The sequence below is a fragment of the Caenorhabditis remanei genome, chromosome II, assembly GCF_010183535.1.
Source record: "Caenorhabditis remanei strain PX506 chromosome II, whole genome shotgun sequence".
Lineage (NCBI taxonomy): Eukaryota > Metazoa > Nematoda > Chromadorea > Rhabditida > Rhabditidae > Caenorhabditis > Caenorhabditis remanei.
The window spans coordinates 2,923,934-2,935,923 of record NC_071329.1 but is presented as its reverse complement, the minus strand read 5'-3'; the positions used below and the strand labels follow the sequence as shown (position 1 = coordinate 2,935,923).

At 39.3% G+C, this 11,990-nt stretch overlaps 5 protein-coding genes across 5 annotated transcripts; 2 read left to right on the top strand and 3 right to left on the bottom strand.

Moving 5' to 3' along the window:
* Positions 1-1,568: 1,568 nt before the first annotated feature.
* On the top strand, positions 1,569-3,507 carry GCK72_004203 (uncharacterized protein; the record flags this gene model as incomplete). Its single annotated transcript, XM_003101721.2, has 3 exons — positions 1,569-1,867; positions 1,912-2,526; positions 3,372-3,507. 3 exons carry the CDS (start codon positions 1,569-1,571, stop codon positions 3,505-3,507), a joined length of 1,050 nt encoding a protein of 349 aa, XP_003101769.2.
* Positions 3,508-4,733: 1,226 nt separating this feature from the next.
* Positions 4,734-6,035, bottom strand: GCK72_004202 (uncharacterized protein; the record flags this gene model as incomplete). The annotated part of the gene is made up of 3 exons (XM_053724533.1): positions 4,734-4,869; positions 5,171-5,791; positions 5,860-6,035. 3 exons carry the CDS (start codon positions 6,033-6,035, stop codon positions 4,734-4,736), a joined length of 933 nt encoding a protein of 310 aa, XP_053588727.1.
* Positions 6,036-6,859: 824 nt separating this feature from the next.
* Positions 6,860-8,232, bottom strand: GCK72_004201 (uncharacterized protein; the record flags this gene model as incomplete). The annotated part of the gene is made up of 3 exons (XM_053724532.1): positions 6,860-6,995; positions 7,044-7,703; positions 7,967-8,232. 3 exons carry the CDS (start codon positions 8,230-8,232, stop codon positions 6,860-6,862), a joined length of 1,062 nt encoding a protein of 353 aa, XP_053588726.1.
* Positions 8,233-8,868: 636 nt separating this feature from the next.
* GCK72_004200 (uncharacterized protein) lies at positions 8,869-10,329 on the bottom strand (the record flags this gene model as incomplete). Its single annotated transcript, XM_003101706.2, has 3 exons — positions 8,869-9,001; positions 9,095-9,724; positions 10,025-10,329. The coding sequence occupies 3 exons, from the start codon at positions 10,327-10,329 to the stop codon at positions 8,869-8,871; spliced, it is 1,068 nt and encodes a 355-aa protein (XP_003101754.2).
* Positions 10,330-10,686: 357 nt separating this feature from the next.
* GCK72_004199 (uncharacterized protein) lies at positions 10,687-11,813 on the top strand (the record flags this gene model as incomplete). The annotated part of the gene is made up of 3 exons (XM_003101795.2): positions 10,687-10,982; positions 11,029-11,634; positions 11,678-11,813. 3 exons carry the CDS (start codon positions 10,687-10,689, stop codon positions 11,811-11,813), a joined length of 1,038 nt encoding a protein of 345 aa, XP_003101843.2.
* Between the last annotated feature and the right edge of the window lie 177 nt (positions 11,814-11,990).

Here is an 11,990-nt window from a genome sequence, read left to right as displayed (position 1 = left end):
GTCGATTTTGGAGCAAAAATTACTTTGTCGATATTATATGGTTTAAAAAATTACTTTGTGGGGCAATTAGTAATACCGTAACGCTTTGGTAATTTTCAACTAAAAAAGGTCAAATTGTATATCTTCGGTACTGTATGTTTAGAAATACTTTGTGTGGTACTGAAACACACTAAAAAAAATATTTTTTAATAATTTCGTGTATATTCCTTCATAATTGTATCATACTTTTATCCCTCTTCCCCTGAAATGTCCTCCAATTGCAATTAAGAGAAAAACAAAATTCCTCTCTCAAATTCTCCCCTGCCAACCTCACTTTTTCATATCATTATATATTGTAATAAATTCGGCTCTATTCCAGTTTAGATGTCCTTTGAAAACTTGAACGTCCCAAAAAACAATTAGACGTCCCTTAAAACACTTAGACGTCCCTTGAAACACTTAGACGTCCCTTGAAACACTTAGACGTCCTTTCGGATCCAAAACATGTTCAAAAATGTTTAAACGTCCCGAAAAATATTTAGACGTCCCAAAATACGTTTAGACGTCCCATAAAATTTTGAGACGTCCCATGAAGTCCGAAAATTTGGTTTTAAATAATTAGACGTCCCAAAAAACATTTAAACGTCCCAAAAAAAGTTTAGACGTCCCTTCAACACTAAAAGTCACTGAAAGTGTTCAAGGGACGTCTAAATATTTTTTGGGACGTTTAAGTGTTTTAAGGGACGTTTGAGTTTTTAAAGGACATCTAAACTGGAATAGAGCCATAAATTCAATAATTAACCTGCAACCACACATGAGATTGAATTTGTTTTTGAACTTCTAATCCGTTCATTCCTACACGCAACAATAAACTGACTAGGGAATGTACTTCTCAACACACTGACTCCGAATATGTAATTCATTGTTGCAGAATCTTTCACTAAACCGAGTTACATCCATTTTAAGTCATTTTCTGTGCAAAAATCGCCTTTTTCAAGAGAAACCAATATCAATTTAAGAATTTTTTTCCGGGTAATACACGTGGATTTAGATTAAAAAAGAATATTAGCAGCGTTTTCTGATTTAAAATATTTTCAAAAAAAGTAACTTTTTTATTAGAAAACGTTGTTAATGTGGTTTTTCAATCTAAATTGACATGTAGTATACGGAAAATAAAATTTGGAGAAGTAGGTCTAAAATTGATTTTGAGTCTCTTGAAAAATGCAATTTTCGCTCTGGAAATGACTTAAAATGCATATATTTCGGTTCAGTGAAGCGTTCTGCAAAAATGGATTACAGATTCGGATTCAGCATGTTGAGAAGTACTTAATAGAATATGAGCCAATTCGAAAGGCCAGGAACATCCCCTAGTGAGAACAAATCTCTACGTGGAGAGAAATACATACACAATAAGATACGCAGACACACATACAGAGTGCGCGGGGACGCATTAAAGGCGCATGTGACGTGGGAAGCGTTGGGTCTCGCAACGACAGCGCGCGCGCATTTTATCTCATCTTCCCATCAGTCTCTCTTCTCACTCAGAACGCCCATTCTACTCATTTACCTCTTCCTATTCTCCCCCCACAATGTCTCTTCCCTTTCTCAAGTTCCCGTGGCTGATCCAACTCGATATATTAAAACAACTCGAACCCCACGAACTGTTTTTGATGAGTGTCTGCTCGGAAAAAGTGAAGAAACTGGTCAGGAGTCTGAATCTGAAACTCAATAAGATCAAATACGCACTTCACGAGAGTGGAACTCAAGTTTTTATCGGATACCAAGAATACGACCAGACATTGGAATATTTCGCAGTTCTCTACTATTATTCATCTATTGACAGCAAGGATAAATCGATAAATTTAGGAGGAAACAAGATGAGACACAGGTAAGTGTTCGACTATGAAATTTTTTGAAAATATTTGTTTCCAGATTCCATAAGCGACCACCTAACTTCGCAATGCCTTATTACCTATCGATTCCGGTATTAGAAGATAACCGTGTTTTGAAACTTGCTCACAGACATATGACCGATTTATTCCGGTACAAACCACGTGTTCAACTTGTGATCTGCTGTATTGCGACTATGTTCAAATCTCATGTTATCAAGGATGTCACTGATATTAGCTTCTGTTTGAAAAAGGCGGAATTGGACACAAGAGTTCTGGAGCAATTTTTGATAACTCGTCCTGTTCAACAAAGTATTCAAATATTATCGAAACTTACTGGACCACCATTTAGAAAGGATTCGAGGATTTGGGAGGCCAAGGGGTTATCTATCAATGGAAATGACGACAGGGCTGCTGAAATAATGGAGAACTTCCGTGGACATCATCTGATATTTATTGATGTCGATTGGAATTTAAAAGATTGGGAGCAGGTGATGAGGAAATGGAAGAGAAGGGAAGCGTATCATGATTTGAAGGCGATCAGTGCAAGAACACCAAATGGCGTAGAGCATTGGTTTCGAGAAAACATTTTGGTGGAGTTTCAGTTGAAGGAGTGGGATGGTTTGAGACGTCCGAGATGTCATATGGAGGATCCAAAGTGAGTTTTTATCAAAACGCAATTCTAAACAGGGTCGAGCGAAATTCCGCCTTCTGATTGTCTTCCGAGGCCTGTAACTCGCTTAAAACGCAATAATATGAGCTGAAAAGTATACCAAAATGTAAATCTCGGCAAGTTCTATGTCACTGACATGATACGGGCCAGATGGCTGTTTGTTGAAGTTCCGCGGGCTGGGCTAGAATGACTTTTCTGCCACTTTATCCCGACCCGCGACTCATTAACGATTTTCCATCCCGTCTTGAATTGGTCACAGACATAGATCTTGCTGAAATCTACATTTCGGTATATTTTTCAGCTCATAATTTTGAATTTGAAGCGAGTTACAGTACCGGACAAAAAGGTATCAATTTTGGCTGTTTTTAGTGGAAAATGACCAACTTTGACAGTGTATTTCGGTGTCACCTGATTTTGCGACAATTTCAAGTTTATATGAGTTGGACAGAGCAAAAATAGAACATCATTTTTGTAGTTGATCATTTTTTTGTATGGACACTACCATGAAAGTTACAGGTAAAGAAACCCATTACTCCCAGAAGTCGACTAATTTCAGTGCAAATTAGCGAAATTTTGGAGATTTTCACTTTGACAACCTGTAACTTTCATGTTAGTGTCCCTACTAAAAAATGGTCAACTACAAAAAAGATGTACTATTTTTGCTCTGTCCAACCCATATAAACTTGAGTTTGTCGGACAATAAGGTGACACCGAAATACACTGTCAAAGTTGGTCATTTTCGACTGAAAACGGCCAAACCCGGTTGACAAATATGGTTTTTATCGGTTTTGTTTCGAAAACCGTTTAAACTAATCAATTCTCATTTTCAGCATCATCAACATCCAATCGGATGTAGCTCAAGGGATCGATTGCACCAACTGGCTTGATATGCAACAAGATGGAGGAGGGAAATGGGCGTCGGTAGTTGTCACTGAGAAGTTAATTGGATTCGTTGTATGGGATTGAATCTGCGAGCTATATTTATATTAATTGTTGCTTAACACTATTTTTTTGGTGATAATAATATTATGGGCGGCTTCGTTTTACGTCAAAACCCCGATTGAATGGGATATCTGCTATGATCATACCAACAACTAGGCAAAATGACAATGTATCTTGATAAACCGGTACGGAGCTTTATTTTTTTGACAAAATCCATGTAAGCACTGCCTTTTTCCGATAATGGAATGTATGATCGACTGGCACAGACATTAACTTGGAAAAATAGTCTAACAGGCGAGAAAATTGGATTTTCTTCATCCAAAACCTAATGTTCCACGGATTTTCGCCAATTTTATGATCTTTCTCTTGGAGTTTTTGAATATTTGCGAAAAAATCTAATTCCGACTTCCGATTTCCAACTTCCGACTTCCGGGCGGTTTTTCACTTCCGACTTCCGACTTCCGGATAAGAAATTTTCACTTCCTTGCAACTCTGTAGGGCACCATGAGGACAAGTCTACCTCCGCAGTCGCGCTCTATTGAGAAATAGTGAGTACCTAAAATATTTCATTTCTAAAACACGAAAAAAATTGTAATTGTAACAGTAACGACAAGTTGTAACGCCGTTATCAATAGAGCTCGGTAGGGAGGCTAGGATCCGCTGTGTACCCCGTTAGGTCGCCCTTTTGTTATATTCGATTGGAAGTTGATGATTCTAAAAATACTTGTTTAGTTCAATTGCTTTTCGATTTTAAAAAAATCGATTAAAACTACTAATTTTGGATCATCTTTATGACACCTCGGACGTCTCAAAAGTTCTGGGAAAGGAAAAAGAAATTGGGTTTCAAGCTATTTTGTATGTAAGGAAAAACCAGGTCGGCCCGGATTTGAATTTTTGAACTTTTTCCACTACAATTTTTTGTCGAAAAATTTATTTTCTGAAAATTTTTCATATTTTTCCTCAAGTATATTTTTCAACAACCTTCGAAACCTACAAAAAGTTGCTCTTAAGAAATATTTTTCAAAAAAAATATTTCGGGAAATTTTCGAAAAAAAATTTTGAATTTTTTTTAGTACTGAACTTTCGGGCCGACGGGGCCGGGGCCTAGAAATTTTAATTCCGGCCCGGCCCGGCCCGGACCGTTGCAAGTCTGGGAAAAACCTCACGATGAAACAATTTATACATTTAATTAACTTTATTTGCAATTAAGATATTACGGATAGATTCAAATTACAACAAACACTCCGCTGTCAGTCCCAGACAACAAGCCGGATGAAATCCTGTGTCACCTTAACTGATGCCCATTTGCCGCCTCCGTCCTGTTGGATATCCATCCACTCGGTACAGTCAATATCTTCAGAATAGATTAATCGAAGATAGATAATTCTGTAAATTGGAATATTTATATATATATATATATATATATATATATAGAACTCTAATCGTATCAATTCTATGATTTTCTATGTTTTGAACACGTACTTGCAGACCGGGGCAAAATGAACCTACATGAGCAGGCGTGTAACTCGCAACCTGAAAAATATACCAAAATTTAGCGGACCGGATGGCGGATCGCTAATGTGCCGCGAGCCGGAAAAAAGTATATTTTTCAGCTAAATATATTGAGTTTTACGTGAGCTACGCTCAGACACCTGTCGGCCCGGTTTGCAAGTATGCTTAAACTTACTTTGGATCCATCTTGACAGTCCGCGGTCTTCGCTGTCCATCCCACTCTACGAAATCGAATTGTCGCATAGTGTGCTCAAACGTTATAGAGACTTCATCGGGTGGTGTTGCGTAAGCACATTTCAATTTGTGGTATGCCTGCTTGCTTTTCCATCTTCGGATCAATTGCGCCCAGTCATTGACATTATAGGCAACATCGATAAAGATCAGATATTCTCCACCAAAATTGTTGATAACTTCCGAAAATTGTAGGCGGGGGGTTTGATCTTGTGTTCCTTGAACTGCTAACCCTTTGATGGAACATACTTTCGAATTGCTTCCCAACAGTGGTCCAGTGATTTTTGTCTTTAAATGAACACTCTCCTGGCCTGGATGAACGGCCAGATAGTTCTCGATTTGCTCTGTATCCAACTCTTCTACATCAAAATAAGTGTCGGTGACGTCATCGATGATACGAGAGATGTTTATATAATGAAGGGAAGATAACTCCAGTTGAACACTAGGTTTGAATCGAAACAGGTCTTTCATATGACGTTGGAGGGACTCAAGAACTGTTATTTCTTTTTGTGCAAGGTACTGTAATGAGTGGGAACACATGTTTTCAAGAAATGTTTCGATGCATCTGAAAATGACTATGTTGATGATCTTAAGACAATCACTTACCTGCAACTAATTCTGTTGCCTCCTAACTTCATAGGTTTTATTTCATCACTAGGGATGGCTGGAACAAACTCCACATTGGCAACATCATGGTCAATCTGATTGTGATTGTTGTCATATGTCGCAACTACTAAAACTTGATTCTCCCCCAATAAATACATCAAGTTCGTTGGCTTCATGTTGAGACACTGAACCACTATTTTCATCTTTTCTGAGCATAAACTGAGCAAGAATACTTCTTGGAGTTCCAGTTGTTTTAGTATTTCGAGTTGGACCACTAATGGGAGTTTAGGAAATAGAATTGACATTTCAGAGAGACAAACAGGAAAGTTAGTTGGAAGGGTAAGGACAGGGAGAGAATGAGACCGGCCAATTTATTTTTTGTGTATATGTCCTAGAGGGATGCTAGAGGTTAGCTAGTCGCTGTCGTTGCGAGACCCACAGATCTGCCGCGTCGTATGCGCCTTTAATGTCTGTGTCTCCGATAGAAACAACAGAAGGACAAATAGATAGCTGCAGATTTGCAGATAGACTTAGCACGTTGTCACATATTGAAGATGCATGCAGGGAACCTGGTCTGTGGGGGTCTTGCAACGCACACACACAACAAAAATCGATTGTTGTGTTTCTCATTCTCTTCCTTGTTGCCCCCCCCCCCCTGGAAAACGACGGCATGCACATTTCACGTTATGTGGACATTCTGGAAACAAGAAATTGGCTTCTACAGTAAACTGTCAAAAGCCCCTTTAATATGTTACTGAGCGATCGGTCCTTGTGTCTAGGTATCCCAATCCTTGATGTGGGGATCTATTCTTAAGCAAAGTTGTATGTTTCAAAAACCACATGAAACAATTTATCAACTTTATTTGTAAATAAGATATTATAATCATGCTTCCCAATGAAAGTCAATGATTTATTACTTCTTTAGTTCAATATTAAAAGGTTCAGAAAAAAAAAGGAATAGTGCGTTGAGAATGGGAGAATAGCAGCCAGCATTTGCATATATTTTGAATTTTAAAAAAACCAAGACTCAATCCCAGACTAGAAACCGGATAGAAGTCTCCGACAACATAATTGAAGCCCATTTGCCGTCCCCGTCCTGCTGGATGTCCATCCACTTGGAGCAGTCAATATTTTCAAAAGCGTTTGATAGGAGATTGATGATTCTGAAAGTTGGAATATCGCACTCAATCGGGCTTCTAAAACCTACTTACTTTGGATCCAACGTGACAGTCCGCGGTCTTCGCTGCCCATCCCACTCTACGAAATCAAATTGTTGCATAGCATGCTCAAACATGATAGAGACTCCTGTGGGTACCGTTGTGGCAATAAATTTCAAATTCTGGTAGGCCTGCTTGCTTTTCCATCTCCGGATTAATTGCGCCCAATCATTGATATTATAGACAATACCGACTAAGACCAGATATTCTCCGCCGAAATTATTAATAACTTCCGAAAAGTGTAGGCGTGGGTTTTGATGAGTCTCATTCAAAATAAAAGGATCAATTACACCATCATCGCGTGTTCGTTGAAATCCTAACCCTTTGATTGAACACAATTTTGAATCACTTGTCAACAGTGGTCCAGTAAGCTTCGCCTTCAGATGAACACTATCCTGGACTGGATAAATAGTTAGATGGTTCTCGAGTTCTTCGGTATCCAATTCGTCTACATCAAAAGAAGTATCTGCGACGTCATCGATGAGGCGATACATGTTTATAAAATGAAGGGAGGCTAACTCCAGTTGAACACGAGGCTTGAATCGAAACAGGTCTTTCATATGACGTTGTAGAGATTCCAACACTATAATTATGTCTACTCCAAGAGTGTGTAATGCGTGAGAAAACTCATTTTCAGGAGCTTCTTTTACGCATCTGAAAATGGGAATAAGAGAGTCTGTTGAACTTAACAAGGAAAGTCTTTGATTTATAAAGTTGGTCATAGGTACTTTCGAGTGCGGGGAGTCCATTTCTGCAGTCAGAACCGGCTAAATGTCTCTGCGAGCCGAATTATGAGCAATCAAGTTGGTTTTGACCGCAGAAATGAACTCCCAGTAGTCAAAAGTACCTGTGACCGAATTTTTAGATTGTTTGAAACCGGCTTCTCCAAAGACTCCCTTTGTAAGACAATCACTTACCTGCAACTAATTGTGTTCCCTCCTAACTTCATCGGTTTCATCTCATCATTAGGGTCAGGAACAAACTTCAAGTTGGCAACATGATGATCAATCGGATTGTTGTCATATCCAGCAAATACTTCAACTCTATTTTCCAGAAAGAAATACATCAAGTTCGCGGGCTTCATGTTGAGACATTGAACGGCTCTTTTCATCTTTTCTGAGCATAGACTTAACAAGAATACTTCTTGGAGCTCCAGTTGTTTTAGTATTTCGAGTTGGACCATTGATGGGAATTTTGGGAATGCAAATGACATTTCAGAGAGACAAACAGGGAAGTTAGTTGGAAGGGTGAGGACAGGGAGAAAATGAGGCACACACACAAATTGATTTTCTGTTTGTATGCCCGTGGGGTGGGGGAGGTTAGAGGTTAGCGAGTCGCTTTCGTTGCGAGACCCATAGGCCTGCCACGTCATACGCGCCTTTAATGTATGTGTGTCTGCGTTTCTCTAGACATAATTGGTCTCTGGGACAAACAACAGAGGAAGACACATACAGCTGCAGATAGGCCATATATTAAAGGTGCATGCAGGGAACCTGGTCTGTGGGTCTTGCAACGAACGCGAACCTCTCCAGTCGCGCTCTACGGACCAACCATTGAAACTAGAGGAATTGAATAAACATTCTGGAAGCAAGTAATTGAGTTCTACAGTAACCACGTCATATGCGGCTTTAATATGTTACGCAGTGCTCTGTCTGTGTGTCTAGGTGTCCCGGTGTCCGTTTTTTGGTTTGGCGGTGTTAAGATATTTTGTATGTTTAAAAACCATATTAACTTTATTTGCAAACAAAATATCACACTTATAATTTTTTACTGAAAGCAATATTGTAGATATACATATTGGATTAAAAAAAATCTGCTCTCAATCCCAAACAGCGAAGTAGATAGATTTCTGTGACAACATAATAGAAGCCCATTTGCCGTCCCCGTCTTGTTGTATGTCCATCCACTCGGAGCAGTCCTCTTCAGAAGAGTCTAATTTGAGAAAGATAATTCTGTAAATTGGAATTTTTATGATCCGCGGGATGTTAGCTATCCAGTCCGTATTAGACACATGTCGGCCCGGTGTGCAAGTGTGTTAAACCTACTTTGGATCCAAATTGAAAGTTCTTGGTCTTCGCTGACCATCCCACTCGACGAAATCGAATTGTTGCATAGTGTGCTCAAACGGTATAGAGACTCCTGTGGGTGCCGTTGTGTCAACATATTTCAAATTGTGGTAGGCCTCCTTGCTTTTCCATCTCCGAATTAGTTGCGCCCAATCATTGACATCATAGACAACATCGATAAAGAACAGATATTCTCCACCGAAATTGTTAATAAGTTCCGAAAAGTGTAGGCCAGGGTTTCGATGATCTCCATCGCGAGTTCCTTGAACAGCTAACCCTTTGATGGAACACAGTTTCGAATCACTTCTCAACAGTGGTCCAGTGAGTTTCGTCTCCAGTACAAGACTATCCTGACCTGGATGAATGGTCAAATAGTTCTCGAGTTGCTCTGTATCTAACTTTTCTAGAATAAAATCAGTGTCTCTGACGTCGTTGATGATGCGAGACATGTTTATACAATTAAGGGAATTAAACAGCAGTTGAACACGAGTATCAAATCGGAACAGGTCTTTCATATGACGTTGGAGAGATTCCAAAACAGTAACTTCTTCGGGTGCAAAATAGTGCAGTGTGTGGGAACACTTTTTTTTAGGAGCTTCTTCGATGCATCTGAAAATGGCAATAAGAGAGCCTGAAGATCTTAACAAGAGAAGTCTTTGGAGACACCACTTTCAAACGACCTATAAATTTGCTTATAGGTACTTTCGAGTACGGGGAGTCCATTTCTGCTGTCAGAACCGGCTAAATGTCTCTGCTAGACAAGCTTCGAGCAATCAAACTTTTCATATACATTTTTCCGGTTTTTACTGCAGAAATGGACTCCCCGTAGTCGAAAGTACATGTGACTAAATGTATAGCTTGTTTAAAAGCGGCGTCTCCAAAGACTTTCTTTGTAAGACAATCACTTACCTGTAACTAATTGTGTTGCCTCCTAACTTCATAGGTTTCATCTGATCACTAGGTATGGCAGCAACAAACTCCACATTGGCAAAATAATGATCAATCCGATTGTGACTGTTGTCATATATCGCAACTACTGAAACTCCATTATCCAAAAATTTATAAACCAAGTTCGTTGGCTTCATGATGAGATATTGAACCACTCTTTTCATCTTTTCAGAGCACAAACTCAACATGAATACTTGCTGGAGTTCCAGTTGCTTCAGCACTTCAAGTTGGACCACTGATGGAAGTTTTGGGAATGAGAGAGACATTTTGAAACAGGGCAGTTAGTTAGAACGGTGAGGACAGGAAGAGAATGAGACCGACACATTAATTTTCTGTTTGTATGTCCGTGGGGTGGGTGAGGTTAGAGGTTAGCTAGTCGCTTTCGTTGCGAGACCCACACACCTGCCACGTCATATGCGCCTTTAATGTTTGTGTCTCCGAGACAAACAACAGAAGGACACAGCGGAGAGGCTTAGCACGTACTCACATATTAAAGGTGCATGCAGGGTACCTGGCCTATGGGTCTTGCAACGAACGCACACACACACATACACACACACGCACACAACAAAAATCAATTGTTGTCTACCTCCATCTCACTCGTTTTGCCCACACCCCCAGTAATGTCTATCCCAATTCTAAAATTTCCGACTGTTATTCAACGAGAAATTATCAAGCTACTCACCTACCATGAAATATTTCTGATGAGTTTATGCTCGGAACATTTCAAAACCCAAATCCAACTATTCAACCTAAAACCACAAATTGTGTCATACCAACTTGGCCCCACAGGTACTCGAGTTTTTGTGAAGAACGATGACAATACAGTTTGTTCATTGGCATATATCTTAAATGGATCATATATTCCTGTGGAAGAACAAGTGCCGATGAAGTTGGGAGGGATGCCGTTGGCATGCAGGTAAGATCTTGGAAAAGTTCGGCGAGCTTGAAGTTTATGATTTCAGATGTGACAAAACAGAACTTGCGGAAGACGACGGCATGCACATTTTACGTTATTTGGAACTTGAGAAAAACCAAACGTTGAAAGCCTTACATAGCCATATCAACACATTGTTCCACCACAAACCGAGAATTCAGCTACAAATCCATTCGAACCGTGATTTGGAAACGTCAGAAATTATAAATGATGTCCGCGACTCTACAATTGTTTTAAAAACAACAAAACCGCCAAATTTGGAAAACTTTTTAACCACCCATCCAAATCAAGAGAATATCAAAATAGAATTGATTTATCACACTATCAAATGGATACCTCATCCTAAATTATTGAGTATGGATGGGTTATCGATTCATAAACTTGGATTAAACGCTAAGCCTTTCTTGGATATGTTCACTGGGAGATATTTGATTCTTGACAGTCCTCAACTGAAAGAAACGGATTTCATAGTATTTATCAAAAAATGGAAACAAAACGAAATGTGCAAAAATCTACGTGCTCTGATTGTCAAAAATTCTCAACTACTATTCAATAATCGCCGTGTACTGAGACGCATCAATGCATTAAAATGGGATGAGACCAGGAGACCAAAGAGTTTCAGATTTGATTCCATGTAAGTATATTCTTTTATTATTGCTGTTAACATCAGTTTTCAGGTTAACCACTCTCGAACCGGATATTCACGGAGACATCGATTGCTCCAGCTATGCTGATATTCAACAAGATGATGGGGGAAAATGGGCGTCGATCAAGATAACAAAACATGGAGTCTCATTTTTTGTCTGGGACTAGAAGATGATGTTTCCTTCTGTTGTATGTGATATTATATTGATGAATAAAGTTTATTTTGGTACTGATACTGGCACTGAGAACACAACAAACACAGACAGAAGGGGGCAGATATAATAACTTAGTAAATGGTGGGTCTCGCAACGACAGTCTTCTGGGTTAACCGTTACCCTCTTGAAC